At 41.8% G+C, this 27,285-nt stretch overlaps 1 protein-coding gene across 2 annotated transcripts in view; it reads right to left on the bottom strand.

The window, feature by feature from the left end:
- MXD4 (MAX dimerization protein 4) overlaps positions 1-25,525 on the bottom strand; it is a 131,918-nt gene extending 106,393 nt beyond the window's left edge. For both annotated transcript variants that reach the window (XM_082244011.1, XM_082244012.1), the window contains exons 1-2: positions 25,286-25,525; positions 21,589-21,688 (exon numbers count right to left, since the gene is read on the bottom strand). In XM_082244011.1, coding sequence (XP_082100137.1) covers positions 21,589-21,688; positions 25,286-25,349 — 164 coding nt within the window. In that variant the 5' untranslated portion in view covers positions 25,350-25,525. The remainder of the gene's footprint in view (positions 1-21,588; positions 21,689-25,285) is intronic.
- Positions 25,526-27,285: the final 1,760 nt, after the last annotated feature.

Here is a 27,285-nt window from a genome sequence, read left to right as displayed (position 1 = left end):
ACATGGCACAGGAAATGGTACAGGCATGGCACAGGTGATGGTACGGGCATGGCACAGGTGATGGTACAGGAGATGGTACAGACATGGCACAGGAAATGGTACAGGCATGGCACAGGTGATGGTACGGGCATGGCACAGGTGATGGTACAGATGGTACAGGCATGGCACAGATGGTACAGGCATGGCACAGGAATGGCACAGGAGATGGTACGGGCATGGCACAGGTGATGGTGCAGGAGATGGTACAGACTTTGCACAGGAAATGGTACAGGCATGGCACAGGTGATGGTACAGATGGTACAGGCATGGCACAGATGGTACAGGCATGGCACAGGAATGGCACAGGAGATGGTACGGGCATGGCACAGGTGATGGTACAGGAGATGGTACAGACTTTGCACAGGAAATGGTACAGGCATGGCACAGGTGATGGTACGGGCATGGCACAGGTGATGGTACAGATGGTACAGGCATGGTACAGGAGATGCAGTGCTGCGGGCATGGTACAGGAGATGCAGTGCTGCGGGCATGGTACAGGAGATGCAGTGCTGCGGGCATGGTACAGGAGAATGTCCTGTACCATGCCCGCAGCACTGCATGAGGAAATCCAGGGGCTGCGGATATGTATAGGTTTACTTTCCATACTGAGAGTACTCTCCAAACTCAACCTTTGAGTATGCTCATAATGACAGGAGAGGTGGCAAAGAATTTATTGCTGTGAATTTACTATAAATCCAGATTTGTAACAACCATAATGGAAGATAGGTGCTCTGTACACTGAACAAGATGGCCGCCGGGCTCACCCTACCATGACCGTAGCTGCCTGTCATAGACAGCTCATAACATCTTTGAAATAGAATCAATGCCAGCAGGGGAGCCTGAGGATAGTTTTTGTTATGTTTAGACCTAGCCTCAGGGGTGTACTATGAGAGATTCACCAAAAAATATTCTTTCACAAGATTTTTTTTTTTCCATAGAAGAATAAAATGAAGAACATTTGCAAATCCAGTACAGATGCTTTAAATATGCTTCATAAGCAAGAATTTACACTGCAGCAGAATTTTAGGTAGAAAATCGCCATGCACAGCTCTGATCCGGTGCATTGTAACCAGAGGTGGTGGAATCATTGTAAACACGGCAGACCGCTTTTCTGTCAGCAATGAACACACAGAGCTCCTGTGTTCCTCCTATTTAGGAACACAGGTCCTTGTGTTGATTCCATAAGCCCATGCCCCACAGTTAGAAAACACCCCCTAGGCATACACTTAACCCTTTGATCGGCCCTGGTGTTAACCCCTTCCCTGCCAGTGTCATTATTACAGTAAAAGTGCATATTTTTACTGGTACCCCCAAAAGTGTCAAAAATGTCAGTTAAGTGTCCGATCTGTCCGCCGCAATGTCACAGTCCTGCTGATCGCCACCATAACTAGTAAGAAATAAATAAATAAAAATGACCTAAATCTTTCCCCTAGTTTGTAGACGCGATAACTTTTGCACAAACCAATCAAAATACGTTTATTGGGAATTTTATTTTCCAAAAATATGTAGCAGAAAACAAATTGGCCTAAAATGATGAAACATTTTGATTTTTTAATTTTTTTTTAATTGGGAATGTTATAAAGCAGAATGTGAAAAATATTGTGTTTTTTTTCAGAATTGTCGCTCTTTTTTTATTTATAGCGCAAAAAATAAAAATCACAGAGGTGATCAAATACCACCAAAAAAAAAACTCAGTTTGTGGGAAAAAAATGACATAATTTTGTTTTTGGGTACAGTGTCGCACAACCAGCAATTGTCAGTTAAAGTAACGCAGTGCCGTATCGCAAAAAATGGCCTGGTTATTAACTCCCTTAGCGGTATCCCCGAGCGTGACTTGGGGTGGATTTTCCCTGCTATTATTGGTATCCCAGAGTCACGCTCGGGGTGGATGTGCAGAGAGCGCAGCGGGGTTCCTTACCTTCTCCCGGCGATCCAGTGATGATCTCCCATTGCTGTGATCACCAGCCGAGATCCCCGCCGCTCGTCCGTCAGTCTGATGACTTCCTGGTTCCATTCCCTGTAGCAGCAATGGTGCATGGGAGCGGAACTGGGAGGGAAATTCAAAAGTTGCACCAACACAAACACATAGAAAGGAGGTGATACAATGTAATCTGAAATTATATATTTTATATATATATATATATATATATATATATATCATACCGCCAGGGAGGTTAAGGGGGGAAAATCTTCCGGTCCAAAAGGGGTTAATAGGTCTCTATTTATATTTATTTTCCATACATGCAGGAAGATCAATCTGTCTAGCAAAAGTGACAGTGACGGGTTTGGCCAAACTATAAAGTTTCACTCACACCTGGGCATTTTGGGACAGAATCCCTGTAACTCTGCCTGCGATCTCGAATCACACAACAATAGCGAAACGCAGGTTTAGGTGCCATTATTGGCACCTAAAATGCGGTGCCAAAATGCGGTGCCATGAGTTTTGCCATGATAGTCGCATGTTCTAAGCTCCTGCTCCTTTTTGGCTGACAAGCTGCATGCAATGCAATTTGCTGCGACAATCGTGACAACACCGAGCTGTGTTTTAGGTGACACTGAAAATAATGGCACCTGAACCTGCTTTTTGAGATTGTAGTGCGTTTTGAGATCACGGGCAGAATCGCAGGGATTGCAAAAGCATAAAATAAAGGAATGTAAAATAAAAATCTTATTTTTTTTTAGTGAATAATATAATTAAGCACACAGTTTTTTAGAATACTCCATTTTTCAGGGTAGTGGTTCTTTTAGGAGATTTAGGAGAATAGAGTGCATTCATGGCACTATTCCCAGGATTAAGGCACAAACATCCCCTCCTCCTTCACAAAAAGACTTGATTTTTCTGCTTCCTGGCACAGACCAGGAGCCTGATTTTCTCAAATTGTAAAGTGAAGTGAACCTGTGTTTGCTTCAAATATCCAATCCTGTGCAGGAGAATTAAAAAGAATAACTTCCCCTGCATATGATTGGATGTTTAATATGCACTTCAATTCAGGCCACAAGACTAAAGCTATACTAATAATTTCTTATTCACAATTTTTAATTTTTTAATCCAGGGGTCTTCAAACGTTTTAAACAAAGGGCCAGTTTACTGTCCTTCAGGCTACGTTCACATCTTGGCATTGCTATTTACATTATTTATTATTTATTTATTTTTAGGCGTTTTTTCAGGCGTTTTTATAGGCGTTTTTTCCAGCTGTTTTTGTGCAGGCGTTTTTAGGTTGACAAGTGACCAATAGAAAAAAATAAAAACGCCTGTAATCTGCCCAAAAAGAAGCTCATGTACTTTTTTGATCTTTGGGCGTTTTGCTTAAAACGTCAAAACGCTCAGATGTAAACAGGGGCCATTGAAATTAATAGGAATTTTCTTGTTGGGCATTTTTTGAGCTGATCCTAGAGCAGAAAAACGTATCTCAGGGAAAAACACAAGACTTTGGTAAACCACACATTGTGGTCAACTAATTGTGAAGGACTGTTTTTAAGGTTTTTGTATGAGAAACAAGGAATAAAAGAAAGACAATTATTTAGGCCCTGTTACCACCTGAGCGTTTTTCAGCTCGTAAAAACGCTCATCTCTGAAGTCTCAAAACGCCCAACAAGCAAAATCCCATTAATTTAACCACTTTACCACCGGAGGATTTTGCTGTCTTACGTCTGGGCCACTTTTTGCGATTCGGCACTGTGCGACTTTAACTGACAATTGCGCGGTCGTGCGACGCCGTACCCAAATGAAATTGACGTCCTTTTTTTCCCACAAATAGAGCTTTCTTTTGGTGGTATTTGATCACCTGTGCGATTTTTTGATCATGCGCTATAAACAAAAAAAGAGCGTCAATTTTGCAAAAATAACAATATTTTTCACATTTTTTTATATGAAATTCCCGGAAAAAAAAAAGTAAAAATCAAAATTTTTTAACATTTTAGGCCAATTTTTTTTTTACCATATGTTTGGTAAAAAAAATCGCAAAAAGCGTATTTTGATTGGTTTGCGCAAAAGTTATTGCGTTTACTAACAAAGGGAAAGATTTTTGTCATTTTTGTTGTTTTTTTTTTAACGCGTAATGGCGGCGATCTGCGATTTTTTTTGCGGGAATGCGACATTGGGGCGGACAGATCGGACCCTTGACTGACATTTTTGACACTTTTGGGGTTACCAGTGACATTACTACAGTAATCAGTGCTATACATATGCACTGTTACTGTAAAAATTACACTGGCAGTGAAGGAGTTAACTGTATTGGAGAGGGAGGGGTTAAGTGTGTCCTAGGGGCGTGTTTCTAACTGTGATTGGCTGTGGCTACTAGTGTAAGAACAATGATCAACGGTCCTACATAGTAGAAACGTGTGATCTCCATTCTTGCACAGGGGAGAATGACAGGCGGCTGTGTTTACATTAGCCGCCTGCCTTTCTCCCGCTGTCACGGACGATCGCGAGTGCCCGGCGGACATCGGGTCCGCCGGGCACACGCGCGGGGGGTCCGTGACCGAGCAGGAGCAGGAGCGCGCATCCGGCGGTGCTCACTCGCTCCCAAAACCCTTACAGGCTAGCGACGTAGCCCTACGTCGCTCTGCCTGTGAGGGGCTGACTGCCGACGTAAATAGTTGTGCGGCAGTCGGCAGTGGTTAAGGCAGTTCTGAAAAGGGAGTCCAACCCGGTACTAGCAAGGTGTACCCAATAAAAGTGTCCGGAGAGTGTATATTCTAGAGTTGCCCGTATTTTTGGTACTATTGGAGATTAATGAAACAAGTCAGATACCGACCTAGGGGATGACCCCTCAGCATACCTACTCCACAACAACTCTCTGTCAAGAGATACAAAAATGATCTCCTGATCCATCTGATCTATGCAAGGAGTGATTGCATCCCCATTCTCTGGAGACAAAAAACACCACCAACGATCCAACACTGCTTCTCCAGAGTAAACAAAACCATGCACATGGAGGATCTCACCCAATCACTTCACAACCAGGGTAAAACATCCAGGAGAACACAGAACTACTGTCTATCTTTCTTTCCATTTTACAGAGAAATACTGCTCATTTCTCCACCAAAACAGGCAACCTCTGAACTGTCTCTCTCCGACTAGTTTATGACACCTAACCCTCTTACATGGGTAGCTGAACCTTCTGCTGTGATACCCACCTCCTCTTAGTCTTCCATCTACTAGCTGCCAACATCTTCCTCAATTTGGCTCCCTATTTTCCTTCCTGCAGTTGTCTGTGTCATTCCTACCCCCCCCCCCCCCCCCAGTATCTTTCTCCCCCAAAACCCATACACCCCGCCCTTTTAAATCCACCTATACCCTCCCTCCTACAACCCTAAACATATCTAGAAAACTGCAATGGTCTCCTTTTGACAGAAATAGATCCCTCAACACTCCATTCAGGAAGTACGTTTGGTTAATAACTTACTAAACTTAGAAAGCATTGCTTGAACGTTTGCACTTTATTAACCGCTTATCACCTTTACTGAACAACTTATTTTAAACTTTATGTTGACTTTATTCATGGTGCTGTACCAAATCTTGTTCATTAACCACTTGCCGACCAGTCACGCTGACTGTACTGCGTCAAAGTGGTTCGTTATCGTCTGGTGACGTAGACCTACGTCACCAGACATTTCCCTCTTTCGGCGGCGCGCGCGGAACAGCGCAGTCACAGCGGAAGTCGGGCCAGGGGAGGAGAGGCGGCGATCACCGCTGCTCTATCCCGATCGTCGGGGAATCGAGTGTGGAGATCCGCCCGCTTTTGTAAACACAAGCGGGCGGATCTCCTAAGTGACAGAGAGGGTCAGATTGCAGGGTTCAGCATAGCTGAACCTGCGATCTGTCCCTGTGTCACTCAGTCACCTCCCCCCACACACGTCAGTAAGCACCAGGCAAACATTAACCCCTCCCTCTCCAATAAAAATTAACCCCTTCCCTGCCAGTGTCATTATTACAGTAACAGTGCATATTTATAGCACTGATTACCGTAGTAATGTCACTGGTACCCCCAAAAGCATGGGGCTCCCCGCTGAGAGAGAAGAACGGTCGGCTGTTGTAAACACAGCTGACCGTTCTTCTCCCTGGAATTATCACAGAGCTCCTGTGATCCTTCTATATAGGATCACAGGTCTCTGTGATAATTTCACAAGCCACGCCCCCCACAGTTAGAATCACTCCCCTAGGCTCACATTTAACCCAGGATCACCCACAATGTTAACCCCTTCCCTGCCAGTGTCATTATTACAGTAACAGTGCATATTTTTAGCACTGATTACTGTAGTAATGTCACTGGTCCCCCCAAAAATTTCAGTCAAGGGTCCGATCTGTCCGCCGCAATGTCGCAGTCCCGCAAAAAAAATCGTAGATCGCCGCCATTACTCGTTAAAAAAAAAACACCAAAAATGACAGAAATCTTTCCCTTAGTTAGTAAACGCAATAACTTTTGCGCAAACCAATCAAAATACGCTTATTGCAATTTTTTTTACCAAAAATATGCAGCAGAAAACAAATTGGCCTAAAATGATAAAAAAATTTTATTTTTAAATTTTTTGGGGGGGGGGGGGGGAATTTCATATAAAAAAATGTGAAAAATATTGTTATTTTTTCAAAATTGTTGCTCTTTTTTTGTTTATAGCGCAAAAAGTAAAAATCGCACAGGTGATCAAATACCACCAAAAGAAAGCTTTGTTTGTGGGAAAAAAAAGGACGTAAATTTCGTTTGGGTATGGCTTTGCATGACCGCGCAATTGTCAGTTAAAGTTGCACAGTGCCGAATCGCAAAAAGTGGCCTGGATGTGCATGGCAAGACCACTTACTGTTATCTCACATATATATTCTTATTATTATAGCCAAATTTACCACCCTAACTCCTCCCATAGTTTTTACACTACATAGACAGTAATATACCGAAATGAGCGGATTGTTTCCGATTGGTGTGCTATTACTTTGTGGAACATTTCGCCGAATGGTTCACAAAATATCTGCGTTTTTGTGGCGAAATTGTTCCCATAGGAATGAATGACGAAATGTTCAAAACTAGAGTAGGAGTTGAAAAATCAGGACATGATTTGTAAACTGCCACCACTCCCTCATTTTCACCTACACAAATCTTATATCAAAACGTTCAGCTATCCCTGCTGCCACTAAAAATGTCCACGGCTAAGCCATAGTCCTGATAGTCTTCACAATATGACTGGCGGAAGTAAGAACACTTCACACAACAGCCCCAGAAATTGGAACTTTTCTAGTTGTATATGTAATTTATGTAACCATCATGACTAGACTCATGTTAAAAAAAATAAAATAAATTAAAAAAAAAAAAGATAACAGATCTCTTTGTCCAAAAAATCTAGCCAGGAATGAAAGCCGATCTAGGAGCACAGCGCTATCCAGGTGAAAAGTAGGCACACAAAGACAGGGGTGTTCTCTATAGTATTTGAAGTGATTTTAGCAATCCTTTTTCCAATGCATTCTAGAAAATGAAAGCGATGTTTGCTATGGGGAAAGCCATTACTTGCCTTTTCTCTGGTTTGAACAAATGGTTTTCATTTTCTTGCAACAGTTTTATGACAGCAAAGACAGATTGTGGTGTGGGTGCTTTTTTACCACCTGGGCGGTAGATGTCTGCCCTTCCTTGTGACCTCAGAGTCACATCAGGACATGGAATGCCAAAAAACAAAGTCGCCTAAAATAATTTATTTTTTTTTATTTATTTTTTTTGGCCTAAAAGACTTTTGCTTTTTTGAAAGCTGTAGACATTACTAAAACAGAACGGTATTTAATACCCAACTACATCGTGTTCTGTGAATGTAATAATGGGAAGAGCCTCCAAACATCTCCAAACATCACTTGTGGCAAAACGAGGGAGTATGGGGTTGATTTTTGCTAAAGGCAAATTGACTCTGCACTATGCAAAGTGCAGTTGCACTCTGCAGGAGCAGTTGCTTCAGAGCTTAGTAAATATAGGGAAGCTCTGCTGACTTTCATAATCCAATCACGTGCAAGCAAAAATGCTGTTTTTTTCCATCCTTGCATGTGATTGGGTATTCTTAGCAAAGTGAAGCTTTACCTCATTTACTAAGCTCTGGACCAATTGCACTTGCCGAGGTCAACTGAACTTTGCAAAGTGCACAGTCTATTTGCCTTTAGAAAACCCCTTAGTATCTAACATGCACACTATGGCTTGAGAAGGAGTCCATCCCCCTGCCTGTTCTGTGATGTACAGTTGGCTCCACTTGCCACTTAAAATTATACTAAACACACACTGTTTATTTTACATTGTCCCTTCTATTTCTGTATTTTTATTAAAAAAATAAAAAAACATCTAAATACCTTTTTCCTAATCGATATACAGCTGTCACATGACCCAGCTCTTTCTCAGCATGTCTGCAGGGCAACAGTGGCAGGAGGAGCTTCTAGTCCTCTGCTGCTGGTCACATGTTCAAAATAAATAAAAAGAAAAAACAGCCTGTGGAATACAGAGTAAAAATAAATAATTGATATCAATAAACTGTTTTAAATTGTCATACAAATATATATTTGAAATCGATTCTTTATTATTATTTTTTGGCAATAACATGGTGTAGGCAGATTTCTGCCTGTGTCATGTCCCTCCTGCCTGTGTCTTAGAATGAGAAAAGGTGAAGCCTCCGTCAATCTACATTTAATATCCCACCCCTATTGTGTTTAGCTGGTTAGTGGGCATGGAGGAGGAAGGGAGTGGGTTGTCATTTACCACTCTGTATATGCCCACATGTGTCACATGGGCTGCTCAGATGTGATAGGGAGGAAATGCTTCGCATAGAAACTCACTGAAAACTGAGCATGTGCAGAACTGCCAACACTACTCTGCAAAATCCCTAGCTGCATTGGGGACATGGACAGGAGGGGGAGATAAAGAGCAGCAGGATCAATCAGGTTTTTTTACAGAATACAGAAAACTAATCTCATATTGACTGAGTATAAACAGCATGTAATACAGCATTTATTGATTTCTTTTTTTTATGATGTGGGTTTAATGACGCTTGGGGGGGAGGGTAACTTTTTTTTTTGGATTCTGTCCAGCTGGAGACTTTTAATGTAAATAAACCAGATTTCCAAATGCAGATTCTGTCTGACTGAGTGGTTGATCAACTGTCCTCCTCCGTTTTACCTGCCACCTAGAAAGGAGAACCAGGGAAAGACAATTCACAGAACAAGTATAGAAAGGAGGGTCTGGGAAGGACATTTCACAGAACAAGTATAGAAAGGAGGGTCTGGGAAGGACATTTCACAGAACAAGCATATTTTACTAACGCTATGATTATTGGAAGCTTGTAAGGGATATATGTCAGTCTTAGGACTCATGGTTGCTCGGTTATCCAAGCCTACATGGTGGACTTTTTGCTGAAGTAGAACAAAAGAAGGAAAATACCCCCACTGGGACTTTATAGGCAGTAGGTAGATAAAGTAATAATAGTAAAGGATATAAGATCAATATATTTTATTCAAATGTGATATAAAAGTGATAGACATCACAATACAAATTAAGAACAATGAGAGAATGGCCATACAGTATTGTACACTGGTACCATTGGCTCACTCGAGGAACCCTGGGTGGGTGTCAAAGTGTGGATGCCCAGCCATACATAGGGTTCACACAGACATATTCAACATGTTTCGGAATGTAATAATAATTCCTTCTTCAAGGGAAGATGGGATCAAGGTACTGAGGTCTATAAATATAATGAACAATCAAACATATGAATACATACAAATCTTTAAGTAACTAATTAGTATAATTACAGGCATTATGCCTACATTTTTTCAGTATGGGACATCTGAATTTTTATCTGATGGTGCATTCACTGGTATGCACTTATTGGAGGTCTGATGTTCCATTCCATATTTGCATGGGGTGTTATCTACTCATGGATACTTAGATGTCAATATTTTTATTTCCTATTGGGATTGGTTTCCTATTTTTGTGATCCTTGCGAGTGCCAGCTCAGCAAAACCACATAGTACCCACTAATCAGCATCCTCTTCTATCCACCGCCTTGGGATACGCGGCCCCTTACTCTACGGTGGCTTACCAAGGCATGGTTGCAAGGGGACATTTGCCATTTTTTGTGAGTACATAATGGATGCCATGAGTATTTTTTGGATTTGTCTGTAATGATACTAATTAGTTACTTAAAGATTTGTATACATTGTACAATACATGTATATTTGTACAGTACTGTATGGTCATTCTCTCATTGTTCTTAAATGTGTATTGCGATGTCTATTACTTTTATATCACATTTGAATAAAATGTATTGAGTTTATATCCTTTACTATTATTACTTTATTTACCTACTGCCTATAAAGGCCCACTGGGGGTATTTTTCTTCTTTTGTTCTACATATCTTAACCACTTCTGGACTGGAAGGTTTTACCCCTATAATGACCAGGCCATTATTTTGCGATACGGCACTGCGTAACTTTAACTATCAATTGTACGCTGTGCACAAAACAAAATGTATGACCTTTGCGGTTTTTATTTTTTGCGCTATAAACAAAAAAAGAGTGACAATTTTGAAAAAAAAAAAAAAATAAACTATATTTTTTACTTTTGCTACAAAACATATCCAATTAAAAAAATAAAAAAATCTAATTTTTTCATCAATTTAAGACAATATGTATTCTGCTACATATTTTTGTAAAAAAAATTCCAAAGAGTGTATAGTGATTGGTTTGCACAAAAGCTATTGCGTCTACAAATGATGCGATATTATATATTTTATGGAATTATTTTTTTTTTTTTACTAGTAATGGCTAGTGTATCCCTAGGGCGTGCTTACTAACTGTGGGGGGGGGGGGAGGGAAGGGTTGGTTGCACTGATTGGGGGAAGACAGAGATCCTGGACAAGATCTCCATCTTGTCCCCTTGCAGAAGAGCGATCTGCCTTGTTTACATAGGCAGATCGCCGTTCTGCCTCTCCCGGGGATGATCACAAGTGGCCAGCAGACATCGGGTCGCTGGACCCTTTGATTGACATCCCCGCTAGTCAGTAACAGCGCGTTCATGCCCCCGGCGGCGCAATACATGATGGCTGGTCGGCAAGTGGTTAAGGGATGTGGCAGACAGTCCTTTGGACTTTACAACACTGAGCTCTAAATCCTGCTTTTTGCTGAAGTAGGGGCCCTCATAAAAAAAAAAAAAAAAAAAGGGCTAATGCCCACCGATCACTTCTGAGCACCTTGTCCGTCCAGAAAGAGGAGGTAATAATATTCAGCCGAAAACCAGTTGGCATTAATTTGCATCGCCTCATTTTTATACACCGCTCTCCTGGGCAGTTCCACCTCTTCCACTGAGGTAAGTGCAAAATCAGAATTTCACACACTGGGCCTGATTTTCGAAAAGTATCAAGTAAGATGAGATGAGATCAAGTGCATGGAATTAAAAAGTGAAAAATTTTAAATTCAAATATGTTTGTATTAATAGTCTGACCACTGTGAAAGAAACAGGTGGAAAATTCTGAACAGTTCCCTATGGTTGTCTGCTGATTCAACAGTATTACATGAGTACACCTAGACACTGAGATTGAGGAGATCAACCCAACGTGCACTGAAAAGTAGGTGGGCATGGGAGAAGCCAAGAGCACCTCCTGAGCCCTTAAAGAGATGACCACTATCACTAACATATCACCAAGTTTATTTATGGTTTTGAGTGAAATACTGACTTAGATTTTGAACTTATTTATTAAACTTTTGAAAGAAAAACATGGCGTAGCCACAGGGTAGACTTTTAAGAGCAAAAGCAATGTTTTCTCTCCATAGCCGAAGCTAAATCACGGAACACACAAACAAGGATACATGAGAAAGTAGAGGCGAGGATAACCGATACAATGCTTTTACTGACTAGTTTCCTCCTTCCTTGCCCTTTAATTCCAACGGCCTGACTACTACCAATATTGAGATCTTGTTTCTTCAACCACTTGTGTATTTACAGTTTCTTTGAATCTCCATCTTGCGCGTTACATTTTAAATTGATGCTGGACAATACCAGTATATGTACAACGTATTCAATTCATTACCTTTGTTTTTTGTATGAATGCTTCAATATTATATCTTTGATTATTCCATGACTATTTGCGTTCTACAAAAAAATGCATTGAACCGTAAAAAAACAATTCAACACTTTCGACTGTAGTGATCTTTGTACCTCTAATAGAAGCGAGGGACAGCACATCCGGAAATGATCTGTTCTGCTACAGCTCCTGGTATGAGGATGGCTACTTTGGTCTACATTAGTGGTCTCCAAACTGCAACCCGGAGGCCGCATGTGGCCCTTTGCTTCCCTTTATCTGGCCCTTGGGTCACTATTCAACCAACTAACAGCAATGATGGAGCACGATTCCCCCTACTGACCATTAATGGGGCACTATTCTTATCATTGATATCAACAATGGGGCACTATTCCTCCTATTAAAACCAATGATGGGGCACTAATGTTGGGGTATTTTCTACTTACACTGACCACAGACAGCCCCCCCCCCCCCCCGCAAAGCCTGAAGGACAGCAAACTGGCCCTTTGCTTAGAAACCCTCCTCAACATATTCGTGAGATGAACTAGACTCCCTCCAGAGGTGGTTCTGGCCAGCTCACTAGATTGCTTTAAAAAAAGCCTGGACTCCTTCCTGGGTGTAAATAATATAACTGGGTACTAATATTTATAGGTAAAGTTGATCCAGGGAATATCCGATTGCCTCTTGGGGATCAGGAAGGAATTTATTTCCCTGCTGTAGTAAATTGGATCATGCTTTGCTGGGGTTTTTCGCCTTCCTCTGGATCAACTGAGGTATAAGGGTCCTTTCACATGGAGCGGACCGTTTTTTGATCCGCTCCGGCAGTTTTTTTTTTTTTACGGTCCGTATTTCCATTTATCATCCCATCCGTTCGCGGATGATAAACGGGGATTATGTATGTCAATGGGATTGCGGATGTCAGCGGATGACACCGCTGACATCCGTTTTTGCGTCCGTTCTGTTTTTTTAAACATAAGAAAAATAGGGTTCTCTTCCATTCGAAAAAACGGAACCGATCGGAAAGGACGCAAATCGGATGTCAGCAGATGGTCATCCGCTGACATCTGCAATCCCATTGACATGCATTATGTCCGTTTTTCATCCGCAAAAAAATGGGATGAAAAACGGACATACGGACCGCCCGTGTGAAAGGACCCTAGGATTGTGTATATGGGATTGTATGGTTTGGTTTTCATTACTGTTTTTTGTTTTTTATTGGTTGAGCCAGATGGACTTGTGTCTTTTTCTCCCATGCAAAAAATCATTGCCCACACATTACAACAGAGCTAAAGCGCAAAAAATAAATGCGACCAGGCAGGCTGTTTATTCCAGGAGAAATCTGCTTTGACCCTTCTGCAACATTCTGTGACAGCCAATCACAATAAGAGGCAGCATGACTTATATGTCTCCATATTTGATAGTCATTTCTTTTGCATGTGTGCGCTATTCTTTTTTAATATACATGTTGCTTGGTCCATAGCTGCACCGGCTTTAGATATACATGTTCAGGGTTTGCTCCCCCAATTTTTTGCTTGTTTATTATGTATTCGGTCTGACCAGACTTCTGGGGTTGAGCATCCCATCCCCCACACACACCTGTACTCTATCAGAGTCCACCATCAAGTAGATGTAGGAGGAGTCCCTTGTAGTGCATTAGCACATCTATCCCAGCAAGGAGTATTATCTCCAAGGGTTAGAGAGGCTGGATTCACCCCTTTTTTATGGATAGTGTAGGACCCACTGATAATGGGGTACTTTGACGCAGTGGTGGGCTTGAGCACGATATGGCCATATGGTGGGACTAAACCCCCATTTTTATTTATGGATTGTCTCCATATTTGATAGTCATTTCTTTTGCATGTGTGCGCTATTCTTTTATAATATACATGTTGCTTGGTCCATAGCTGCACTGGCTTTAGATATACATGTTCAGGGTTTGCTCCCCCAATTTTTTGCTTGTTTAGCATGACTTATACCTGGTAGTACCTTGTGTTGTGGCACTGGGATCCTGTGATCAGTCCCCAACAGAGAAAACTGTATGTGTTATTCCTACAATTGTGCAGTTTTCTTTAAGCTTCTACAAGTTTCCTTCTACACTTCAAACACACTAGATCAGCTTTTCTCAACCTTTTCAACACAGAGGAACCCCTGAAACAACTTTTCTGGGTTCAGGGAACCCCTGATAAAAATGACTATATCTACAACTCATAATACATCAGTGTGATGGTCAGTGGGAATAATGATCCTTACACTTGTGGTCATTGGGAAGAATTCCACCCTTCAATGGTGTCAGTGGGAACTTATCTGAGAGGCAGGTAACTGCTCATTGCTCAAGGAACCCCTAGCAACCTCTGGAGGAACCCTGGTTGAGAAACCCTGCAGTAGATGGTTAACTGGCTGATCCAAAAGTGTGTGCAAAAACATCAGACTGAAAGCTCCTCTGCAGCAGAGATTGGTAAGAATCCCCACTGGTGCTTTAAAAACAAAGCGAATATCCCTTTTAGTATTCTAGATAATGCTGTGAAATTCTGAACTTGCTATTGGTTACTGTACTGTGCTTGGTACTATATTATGGTTCATTTTACACATGTAGTGCCATCTTAAAAATAATCTGCATTCAGATCACTCTTCAGTGGGCAATGAGGCATTATATCACCTCGTCACTGCCTGTTTTAACCCCTTAAATCCCACACCAGTTCACTGCAACTTAGTTGAATAAGTGGCATTTGGCTGGAGGTACAGCCCACCAAAGGCAACGGGCATAATTTTTGCTGCACCATGATGCAAAGCATTGTGGCCATGGAATACATACTCCCCCCTCCGCTGTCTTTGCAACTGAAGGGGGATTGGTGGGACTGGTAAAAATGTGGCTCAACAATGCGTTTTTACCAAGTGTAAATGAGGCCTTAGTTTTGCCTTTTGTGTCCTGTGGGCAGCGTACTGGCTTGGTGGATCTGCCCCACTGCACTCGGTTCCTCAGTTTGAAACATGGTCAGCAAGGCCAGACTAGGAACAAAATTCAGCAATGGAAATAATTTCACACCAGACCCATAGCGTTATTATACTGGCCCAACAGCATAACATCATTATTTTCTTGTTCAGAAAAGGGAAAACCATGCATTTTAAAGCACATTTGAAGAGTGTATTATATATAGATAAGACAGATATAAAAGCACATAGGGCTTTATATACATAAGAGCATAATTTGGGTTAAAAGTGGTAAAAGTGCGGACATGGTACAGGAGGTGGTCATAAGCTGTGTGGACATGGTACAGGAGGACATGTCAGAGGTTGCGGACATGGTACAGGAGAGGCAGAGGTTGCGGGCATGGTATAGGAGATGCAGGGGCTGCGGAGGGGTGTTACGTACTGATCTGTGAGGCGCCTTACATTTAATAATGGCCCCATCATGTCACTGCGCATGTGCCGTCTGCCCGAGAATGGCCGAGCGTGTCCGCACTTTCCCGAGCAGCGGCGGTGCATGCGCAGTTGAAATGTCGTGCCGGCCGCAGATATTTTTTTACGGGTGCCACTGCCTTTAAAGCAGCCCCAGGGCAGGGGGACTTGCCGGCCTACTGGGAAATTTCCTGGTATCTCGGTAGGCCAGTCCAGCTCTGCTGGTCAGGACACTGCATGCATTTTGCATGCTCTGTATAGGTACTCTGCTTACGTTCTACGTGCAAAAAACATGCTGGTAGGTTAATTGTCTCCTGCCTAAATTGGCCCAATTCTGTGTGGTTGATTTACTAAGACTGGGGAGTGCAAAATGTGGTGCAGCTCTGCATAGTAACCTATTAGCTTTCAGGTTTTATTGCCAAAGCTTAACTGAACAAGCTGAAGTTAGATGCTGATTGGCTGCTATGCATAGCTGCACCAGATTCTGAGTGCTCCGGATTTGGTAAATCCCCTCCATTGCGTAAAAATTGGCGTAGTATAACATACTACATACTGGTATCCAGCCTGGCCAATTGGGAAGGTTGAGAAAAGACCTGGCAACCTACCTTGCCAAGACAATTCTACAAATAAGAGTCCATTCAGACTAGCGCGACTTGTCAGGTGACTTGTCAGCCTGACTAGTCGCGCTCGGTCGCTCGCCATTGATTAGCACAGGACCCGTTCTAATAGCAGCGACTCAAGTTGCTCCGACTTAGAAAAAGGGTCCTGTACTACTTTGGGGCGACCTGGGAGCGACTTGCATTGACTTCCATCACAGGTCGCCCCTCGAAGTCGGATCGCGCCAGTCTGAATGGGCTGTAAAGGTATTCAACTGTAGCAGACGTGGTGCCCCGAAACCTGGTCCATAGAAACACTGAGGGGGAGATTCACTAAAACTGGAGCACTCACAATCTGGTGCAGCTGTGCATTGTAGCCAATCAGCTTCTAACTTCAGCTTGTTCAATTATGGTAAGTAAGCTTTGACAATAAAACCTGGAAACTGATTGGTTTCTAAGCACAGCTGCACCAGAGTCCGCACTTTCCAGTTTTAGTAAATTCCCCCGAGAGTCAATTACGCCCCAACGAATATAAACATACAACTGTTCTGTACATTGGCATGGTATATAAAGAACATATAACTGTATGCTCCAGATCCACCTATGGAAGAGCAATATACCCCCCTTGTCATAATTCTATGTCACTTCAACAAGCACTAGTCACAAAAAAGGCTTTGTATTATAAAGGCAGCACAAGTAAAGGTTCCAAACAATAACAACCCTATAACTAAATGCTGAACTGTGATCACTCAGGAATCGCTATATTATGAGCAGAAAAGTACAAATCTATTGTCTTCAGTCAGACAACACCTATGCAAAACTGACAGATATTATATATATATAATTATATTATATATATTATATTATATATATATATAATTTAATATACACACACACTTGATATATACAGTATATATAATATACAGATATTTTATAAATATAATATATAAAGATAATATATATACACACTATATGCATATATATATATATATATATATATATATATATATATATATATATACACACACATATACATATATACTGTATATATACATATAATATATATACATACACTGTATATACACACTGTATATATATATATATATTTATATATGTTTTAGGAGTGCAATCCACCTCTAGCATATTGTAAAGAGTAAAAAAAAAACAAAAGAGAGAAAGAAAAAAAAAGTAAAACAGTTTCCCTGCAGTAAAAGTCTTTGTTAGGCCATGTTTTTTTTCTTTTCTGGGTTTGGCAGGAACATTGTTATCCTAATACCACTGCATGCAAAAAAAAAAAAAAAAAAACACTCCTAATGGCTCTTTAAAATGAAAAGCAATATCTCACTAAAGTTCAGATTTACCAAATATAACCGGATTGTGACCGCAGCAATGCAACTTGACATGAGAAAAAAAAAAAAATATGATAGGATCACAATTCCTTAGCAGCTTAGAAAAACACTGCAGGCTTATTTGGCCAATATCAGCGAGTTGTGACGTGGATTTAATTAAAGACATTGTGACGCTGGATCATAGTAGCATTACAGCACGAAGGTTTGAGTTCTCTCCACCACTTTCTGAAATCAGGGTAGATTATTAAGGACCCATTTAGATCTATGCGTCTGCATAAAGATGCATATTTCTGTAGCATTAGGCAGATGCGTTGTCATGCGTAAACATGCATTTTGTTTGTGCATCTGCATGCGTTACTAACATGTATGGACACATTTGAAGTGGATAGAGTTAACAACCATTAACCAAGGTTTGTTAATATCCATTGCCAACACATCAAAATGAATGTAAGGGCTCAATAACGAGAGCACTGGGGGTGCATACCGTAATGTTTATGTGCCCGGGAGTGAGATGCGCTCTGTACAGCTGCTGCCAGCAGTGTTAAAAATCAATGACAGGAGCGGCTTTTTCCCCAAGTCCAAGCAACATACATCCGTACATGGTCCTGGACCATCCTCCTTCTGCGACCAGGGCCATACCTCCTTCCCAACTTGGATGTAAATGCTCGGTTGTGCAAGAAGATCTGTACAGCCCCTGCATTTGTCAGCCTATCAATGATTTATGCCAGTCTGTTGGATGCAAGAAGATCTGTGCAGACACTGCACCTGTCAATGATTTTAACAGTCTGTTGGATGCAAGAAGATCTGTGCAGACACTGCACCTGTCAATGATTTTAACAGTCTGCTGGATGCAAGAAGATCTGTGCAGATGCTGCACCTGTCAATGATTTTAACAGTCTGCTGGATGCAAGAAGATCTGTGCAGATGCTGCACCTGTCAATGATTTTAACAGTCTGCTGGATGCAAGAAGATCTGTGCAGATGCTGCACCTGTCAATGATTTTAACAGTCTGCTGGATGCAAGAAGATCTGTGCAGACGCTGCGCCTGTCAACGATTGTAACAGTCTGCTGGATGCAAGAAGATCTGTGCAAACTCTGCCCCTGTCAGCCTGTTATTGATTTTTAACAGTCTGCTGGATGCAGAAATGAGGTACAGATGCTGCATCTGTAAGCCTGTCATTGATTTATAACACTCTTTAGTATGCGGGAAGATCCAAACAGACCCTGCATCTGTCAGCATGTCATTGATTTTTAATAGCCTGCTGCTTGCGGGAAGATCTGTGCAGATGCTGTGACTGCCAGCATGTCATTGATTTTAACGGTTTGCTGGCTGCGGGAAGGTCTATGTAGGTGCTGCGTTTGTCAGCCTGTCATTGTTTTTCAACAGTCTGCCGGGTTGCTCAAAATCTGTACAGAAGCTGCGTCTGTCAGCCTGTCATTGACTTTAACAGTCTGCTGGATGCAGAAATGAGGTACAGATGCCGCATATATAAGTCTGTCATTGATTTTTAACAGTCTGCTGGGAAGATCCGTGCTGATGCTGTGAATGTCAGCATGTCATTGATTTTAACGGTTTGCTGGATGTGGGAAGATCTATGTAGGTGCTGCATCTATCAGCCTGTCATTGTTTTTTAACACTCTACTGGTTTGCTGAAGAACTGTACAGATGCTGCGTCTGTCAGCCTGTCGTTGACTTTTAAGAGTCTGCTGGTTCCAGGAAGATCCCTACAGATGCTGGGCCTATCAGCCTGTCATTGGTTTTAACAGTCTACTGGTTTGCTGAAGATCTGTACAGATGCTGCGCCTATCAGCCTGTCATTGACTTTTAAGAGTCTGCTGGTTTCTGGAAGAGCCCTACAGATGCTGCGCCTATCAGCCTGTCATTGATTTTTAACAGTCTACTGGTTTGCTGAAGATCTGTACAGATGCTGCGTCTGTCAGCCTGTCATTGACTTTTAAGTGTCTTCTGGTTGCAGCAAGGTCCCTGCAGATACTGCGTTTGTCACCATTTCATTGCTTTTTAACAGATTCTGTTCAGACACTGGTTGATTTACTAAAACTGGAGAGTACAAAGTCTGGTGCAGCTCTGCAAAGAAACCAATCAGCTTCCAGGATTTTTTTTGTCAAAGACCAATTGAACAAGCTGAAGTTAGAAGCTGATTGGCTACCATGCACAGCTGCACCAGATTTTGCACTCTCCAGTCTTAGTAAATAAGTCCCACTGTGTGTTTCAGCCTGTTATTGATTTCTAATAGTCTGCTGGCTGCAGCTGCATAGGACACCTACCTGTCATTTCTGGAAGCATAAACACATGCATAGAACGCACTGAATTGTAGCGCTGAGATGGGAACAGACACATTCTGGGAAAATCATGAACAGACACTCATTAGAAATCTGTCTCACAGTGGTGTGAAAAATGGTGCAACTTGCTATGTTGCACAATACTTAAAGGTGCAGCACGATTTACTCCAATATTGAAGAAGCCTCATGTACCTTTGCTTTCCCTATAACAGATATGCCATTATTTATGTGACAACAATAGTGTCATGCAGCAAAAGTGTCGCAAATAACAACGCCGTTTATCTGTTGCAGGCATTGGTACTAACAATGTATATGTCGCATTGGTTCTATGAATATGGTGCAAGGCTCCTGACTACATCCACACTACCAGACATGTGTCACAATAGCCTTACTGCATCACCCCTTATTTTTATTATGGCAAGTTGGACACATGTGCTTTAGGGTGCTGCAACTCATGCATAGAGCTGCGTTTTTTTTTATCATGCATCAATATGTGATTGTTTTGAGCTTCAACATGTGTTATTAGCGTGTGTTGACCTGCTTTTCAGACTAGCACGACACGACTTTGGGGGGCGTCCTGTGAAGTCGCGTGCACTGCTGTGCACCGCGACTTGCAGAGACTTCACATTATGGAAGTCTATGCAAGTCGCCTCCAGGTCGCCCCAAAGTAGTACAGGACCTTTTTTCTAAGTCGGAGCGACTTGTGTCGCTCTTCTTAGAACGGGTCCTGTGCTAATCAATGGACCGCGACCGAGCGCGACTTGTCAGGCTGACAAGTCGCGCTAGTGTGAATGGGCTCTTAGGATTTGAAGTGGATTAATTTACAGCCATTGAATAATGCGTGCATTAAAATGCAACAATGTAACAAGTGTACAAGATACAAAAAGAAACGTTTTATTATGCATCAATATGTGATTGTTTTGCGCTTCAACACATGTTATTGATGTGTGTTGACATGCTTTTTTTCCCTTTTACGATTTGAAGTGGATTAATTTACAGCCCTTGAATAACGCGTGCATTAAAATGCAACAATGTAACAAGTGTACAAGATGCAAAAAGAAATGTTTTATCATGCATCAATATGTGATTGTTTTGCGCTTCAACACATATTATTGACGTGTGTTGACACGCTTTTTTTCCCTTTTAGGATTTGAAGTGGATCAACTTACATCATTGAACATCACGTGCATTAAAATGCAACAATGTAACAAGTGTACAAGATACAAAAAGAAACGTTTTCACCCAAATTGACAGCCAGTTGAGATACACATTTGCAAAGTAACGAAAAGTAAGGCACCATCCAAAAGACATGTCAACAAAGAAACAAACAGCAGAAAGGGTTGACCAAACAGCAACGACCAATGATAAAAGCACAAACAGGAAGGTCGATTTGCCTGTTGCAATCCACGCTGTGCACACTCCATGCACTTAGCCCGGCGTTTTATTTTAGGAAGTTGTACACAAGGCGTGTATGGAGAACGTGGAAGAAGTTATCTGTGTGAGATCAGTTGGGAGAGGACAGCAGCAAAGATTGTGTACAAGTACAGGAGGTTGGGGGGGGGGGGGGGGGTGTGCTGGAATTGTATGGGAGTGATCCAGTGCAGTGCAGGAAGCCAGTGTGTATGTGTGTAAGTAGAGAGGAGGAATGCATTCTGCCTGTATGTGTGAGAGCGAGCAACAGGGGAGAGTAGAGCAGGACTTGCATGCATGGTGTACGCGTGGCAGTGTTTATATGAGATCAAAACAGAGCCAAGCCCAGGCAGGGAAAAATGGCGACGGCCCCCAGCACCTCCCCCATGGATTGCACAGGATCTCTCAGTTGTCAGGGGGGCTGCAGGGGAAGGAGTGGAGTGGGGGGGGGGGTCTCTAGTTACCTGTTATTCTGCGATTTTCTATTTAGTGAGGCTGCTTTGGTTTTTTTCAAGGAGTAATCACTGTCAAAAGGTAAAACGGATGCATAGCCATGTTCTGCTTCTGCAAAACAAAAATAAAAGAAGAGGATATCTGTTTATTATGATGAGGAAAGAAGTATAAAATGCACCAACGATGAGTTTACATCTCACATGATCCCCCCCACCCCACCTGAACTGACAGAGAGGGGTGATGTCACTCCTTCTGATTGACAGCTGAGTAAAACAAACACAGGCATGTGACATCAACCCCCCCCAAACGTGTGCAAATATGACAATCTCATCATACACCAGACAATGCATATCCCCGTATTACAATGCGGTGCGAGCCGAGCACATGTCTCCGCACATGTTACTGCACATACTTCATGCTTGATCAGCTGTGTTTACCAAAGAGCTCGGAATGTGCGAATGTATCAACTTGCAGCGTGCCATGTGCACCAATGTGCAATGCAAACATCTTCCACCCTGCCCGGCCCATACACCTACAGTACACATGCAGGTTATCTGATGTTTACACACAATGTCATGACACAGCTCCAGGTTATCTCTGACATGTCCACACACATGAGGATCTCACGCACATCAGGATCTGTGTGTAACACAACATAACACAACATAATATAAAAAACATGGATCATAAGTTATCTTTCAAGAGAAAAAAAAAAAGTGACAGTTATTTTGCAGATTTGAAAATCATGGTCACATGACTGCAACTATAGCTTCTTATAAATGCGTTACATCATTGTGAACTGAGTCTAGGATGTGCTGTGTACACAGTGTAATAAAGCCAGATCTTTTTAGACAGATCTAGATCTTGGGTTTGCAATAAAAAAGTGCAATAAAGCTGTATCTTTATAATCCTGGATCATTAGTTTGCAGAAGCAACGTACAATAAAGTCTAGGTCCATAGAGATCATTCTGGATCAGGGATCTGCAAAAGCGCAAGAAACAACAACTGATATAGAAGGGGGGGGGGGTGCAGAAGAAAAGTGCAATCACATTGGATCTTTAAAGATACATTTGGTTGCACTGTTAAAAAGAAAAAAAAAGATATTTATGGGGTTTGCAATAGGAAAGTGCACATAAGCTGGCTCTTAAATGATCATTCTGCAAAATCAAAATGTAACAAAGCCGGATCTTTAACAATCTAGATCTGGGGGGTTTGCAATAAGAAAGTGCAATAAAGCTGGGTCTTTATAATTCGAGATCTGGGATTTGCAAAACGTGCAATCAAGCCAGACCTTCAACAATAGATTTAGATCTGGGGTTTGCAATAGGAAAGTGATTTTGGAGACCCCCAATCTAGAATTATCTCTGTTATTCAGGCTTTATTGCACTTTACTATAGCAAACCCCCAGATCTAGATCTTTTATTAAAGATACGGCTTTATTACACTTTGATTTCGCAGACCCCCATCTAGAATTAATTCTATAGATCGGACTTTATTGCAAAGTCTAATAAAGTTGTATCTTTAACAAAAGCTCTAGACCTGGGGGTTTGCAAAAGTAAAGTGCAATAAAGCCCAATCTTTGGAGATCATTCTAGATCTGGGGTTTGCATTAGGAAAGTGTAATAAAGTTGGATCTTTAAGGATAATTCTAAATCTGAGGTTTGCATTGGGAAAGTGTAATAAAGCCGGATCTTTAAGGCTAATACTGGATCTGGGGTTTGCATTATAAATGTGCAATAAAGCCAGATCTTTAGGGATAATTCTAGATCCTAGGTTTGCATTAGGATCTTTATTGCAAAGTATAATAAGGCTGTATCTTTAACAAAAACTCTAGATCTGGGGTTTGAAATAGTAAAGTGTAATAAAGCCCGATCTTTGGAGATAACTCTGCATCTGGGGTTTGCATTGGGAAAGTGCAATAAAGGATCTGTAAGCATAATTCTAAATCTGGGGGTTTGCAATAGTAAAAAGGCAATAAAGCTGGATCTTTAGGGATAATTCTAAATTTGAGGTCTGCATTGGGAAAGTGCAAGAAAGCTGGATCTTTAAGGCTAATACTGGATCTGGGGTTTGCATTTTGAAAGTGCAATAAAGCCAGATCTTTAGGGATAATTCTAGATCTGGGGCTTGTATTGGGATCTTTATTGCAACGTATAATAAGGCTGTATCTTTAACAAAAGCTCTAGATCTGGGGGGTTTGCAATCATAAAGTGCAATGAAGCCCGATATTTGGAGATAATTCTATATGTATCTGAGATCTGCATTGGGAAAGTGCAATGAAGGCCGATATTTGGGGATAATTCTATATCTGAGGTTTGCATTGGGAAAAGGCAATGAAGGCCGATATTTGGGGATAATTCTATATCTGTGGTCTGCATTGGGAAAGTGCAATGAAGCCCGATATTTGGGGATAATTGTATATCTGTGGTTAGCATTGGGGAAGTGCAATAAAGGCCGATATTTGGAGATAATTCTATATCTGAGGTTGGCATTGGGAAAGTGCAATGAAGCCCGATATTTGGGGGTAATTCTATATCTGAGGTTTGCATTGGGAAAGTGCAATGAGGCCGATATTTGGAGATAATTCTATATCTGAGGTCTGCATTGGGAAAGTGCAATGAAGGCCGATATTTGGAGATAATTCTATATCTGAGGTCTGCATTGGGAAAGTGCAATGAAGGCCGATATTTGGGGATAAATCTATATCTGAGGTTTGCAATAATAAAGTGCAATGAAGGCCGATTTTTGGAGATAATTCTATATCTGAGGTCTGCATTGGGAAAGTGCAATGAACCTGGATCTTTAAGAATAATTCTAGATCTAAGATTTGCATGGAAAAAGTGCAATAAAGCCAAATCTTTAGGGATAAATCTAAATCTGGGGCTTGCATTGGGATCTTTATTGCAAACGTATAATAAGGCTGTATCTTTAACAAAAGCTCTAGATCTGGGGGTTTGCAATCATAAAGTGCAATGAAGGCCGATATTTGGGGATAATTCTATATCTGAGGGTTGCCCTGGGAAAGTGCAATGAAGGCCGACATTTGGAGATAATTCTTTATCTGAGGTCTGCATTGGGAAAGTGCAATAACCTGGATCTTTAAGAATAATTTTAGATCTAAGATTTGCATGGAAAAAGTGCAATAAAGCCGAATCTTTAAGCCAAATACTGGATGTGGGGGTTGCAATGGGAAAGTGCAATAAAGCCGAATCTTTAAGGCTAATACAGATGTGGGGTTTGCATTTGGAAAGTGCAATAAAGCCGGATTTTTATAAAGACAAATTTGGACCTGGGGTTTGCACAAGAAAAGTGCACTAAAGCCTGGACTATAAAAGCAAGGGTTTGCACAAGGAAAGTGCAATAAAGCCGGGTCTTTAGAGATCATTCTAGATCGGCGGGGGGGTTGCAGAAGGCAAAGGAGGTGCATGCAATGATAAAAGGAAGGCACATTGTGTGTATCTATGACATATCAGGTCAGTATAGGGGAGCCCCTGGGGGTGTGCATAGTTTTGCAGCACATGCATTGTGCACAGTCCTATGGACAGACAACCATGTAGTAGAAGTGAGTGGAGGATGACTTTGCAGTGTCACCATCACAGACCCCCCCCCCCCTCCACCCATCTACCATCAAAACAGACCCCCCCTCCCCATCCCCCCACTCCCATCCCCAAAAGACAAGCACCCCCCAGCCACTGACAAGTCAAATACCTCGGTCTCTTCTCTCCAAATATTCAGCTGCCTCCAGAAGAATTAACAGAGAGTTCAACTCCATGGTTGAGTGTATATAAATAGATGTATATATATAATATATATAAATGTAAAACTAGATTATCTCTACTGATAAAAATAAAAACTCTTCCGGCTGGGGAAAAAAAGGAAAAAAAAATGAAAACAAGACGAAGTGGGACGAACTACAAGGAGTTCAGACGCTTTTTAGGGACTTCTTAGCCCATCTAAACGGCAGCACAGCTCCGATTGACACAGGGAGTGACAGGCGTGCGTCGGGGCCAATAGCAGAACGAAGGCGGCGGGGAGGCGTGGTTTTCGCTTTCTTGTTAACGAATGGCAGAGCCGAACGTCACGCCAGGAGGGGCGGAACGCCGAAAAGGGGGAGGAGAGTCCAAGAGAATGTTGACAGATCCCAATCAACTACTGAGAAGGGATGGTAACGATTGAGATGCCGAAGCTTAGCAACAGCGTGCGGAGCCACGCCCGCTCGGAGGGCGATTGGAGGGATTTATGCATGTTAAGTAGGCGCTGGGTGCCGATTGGTCATGTAAAGTGCCCGTGACAGTGGGGATGCTAGCTGAGACAGCGGCCAATAGGCGACGTTGAACTTGACGTTGCTGTGAGGAAGAGAAAAGTTGAAAAGGAGAGGAAAAAAAAAACCTAGGGGACACGGCCAGTTAGGGACTGTAAGGAAATAGCTGGGCCTAGAGAAAAACGCACAACTGAACACATACAAATATCCTTTCACCCAAGACTCACACAACTTTTTAACTTTTATTTTATGTGAAAAAATGAGTGAAAGCTGTGTGAATCTTGGGTGAAAACATTGATAAATAAACCCCATAGACTGTAGATAACTAGATATTACCAACTTGACCTCCGGAAGGTTTACCCCCCTTCCTGACAAGACCATATTTTGCGAAACTGAACTGAGTTACTTTATTTGACGATTGCGCGGTCGTGCGACGCTGTACACAAAAAAAAATTGAACTTTATTTTGTGGTATTTGATCCCCTCTGCGGTTTTTATTTTTTGCGCCATAAACAAAAAAAGACGGACAATTTTGAAAAAGAAAACAATATTTTTTTACATTCTGCTATAAAACACATCCAATAAAAAATGTAAAAAATCAAATTTCTTGATCAGTTTAGGCCAATATGTATTCTGCTACATATTATTGGTAAAATGCCAATAAGCGAATATTGATTGGTTTGCACATAAGTTAGAGCGTCTACAAACTGTGGGATATTTGTTTAGCACCCTCCTAGGTAGGTGCTAGGAAAATGTATAGGTGGCCCTGTCTGCTTATCAGGAGGGCCTGAATTGTTAGCTAGCTGTCACATATTTCCAGGTGTGTCTATTGAGTCTGGGGAGTCTCCCCACTGTATCCAATGAGGGATCTTGTTGGTCAGTGGAGGAAACCTAGCCAATGGCACACCAGGGTTTATGACTGGCAGGCATTCCGGATACAAGCACGCTACAGGCTTATTTTGCCTGGTAGCTCATGGGTCGGCTGCTGTGGCAAACTGACTAGTTGGAACCCACTTTGAATATACCTGCCTCATGATATTACTGGATGATTTATAGTTGGAAGGCCTAGCCGTGTATAAGATACAGGATATTTGGATATATAGTGCCCCAATGAGAGGCCCCCATGCACTCTGGCTGTATGTTGTCACTGTGATATATTGAGTAGTCACCAAGGTTCTTACGGTCCAAGTTAATGGGAGTCTCAATTTAGATGCGAGTATTCGCATATGCACTTTTCCTTCTTGAAGACTACAGAATCATTACTTTAATATGGCTTTGTGATGATTACCGCAATATTATTATTTATGGAGAGCCCGATTGTTCTATCCATAAGTCTGCCTTGTCTGCTATGATCCGATTTGCATTGGGAAATATCAGTCTGTGTTGGTCTCTCTGACCCTGAGGAAGCCTTGTGCGAAACGCGTCGGCTTGCTGGGGACCCTTAGACC

The sequence above is a fragment of the Pelophylax lessonae genome, assembly GCF_965119305.1.
Source record: "Pelophylax lessonae genome assembly, chromosome: 1".
NCBI classification, from domain to species: domain Eukaryota; kingdom Metazoa; phylum Chordata; class Amphibia; order Anura; family Ranidae; genus Pelophylax; species Pelophylax lessonae.
This window is presented reverse-complemented; position numbering and strand designations above follow the sequence as displayed.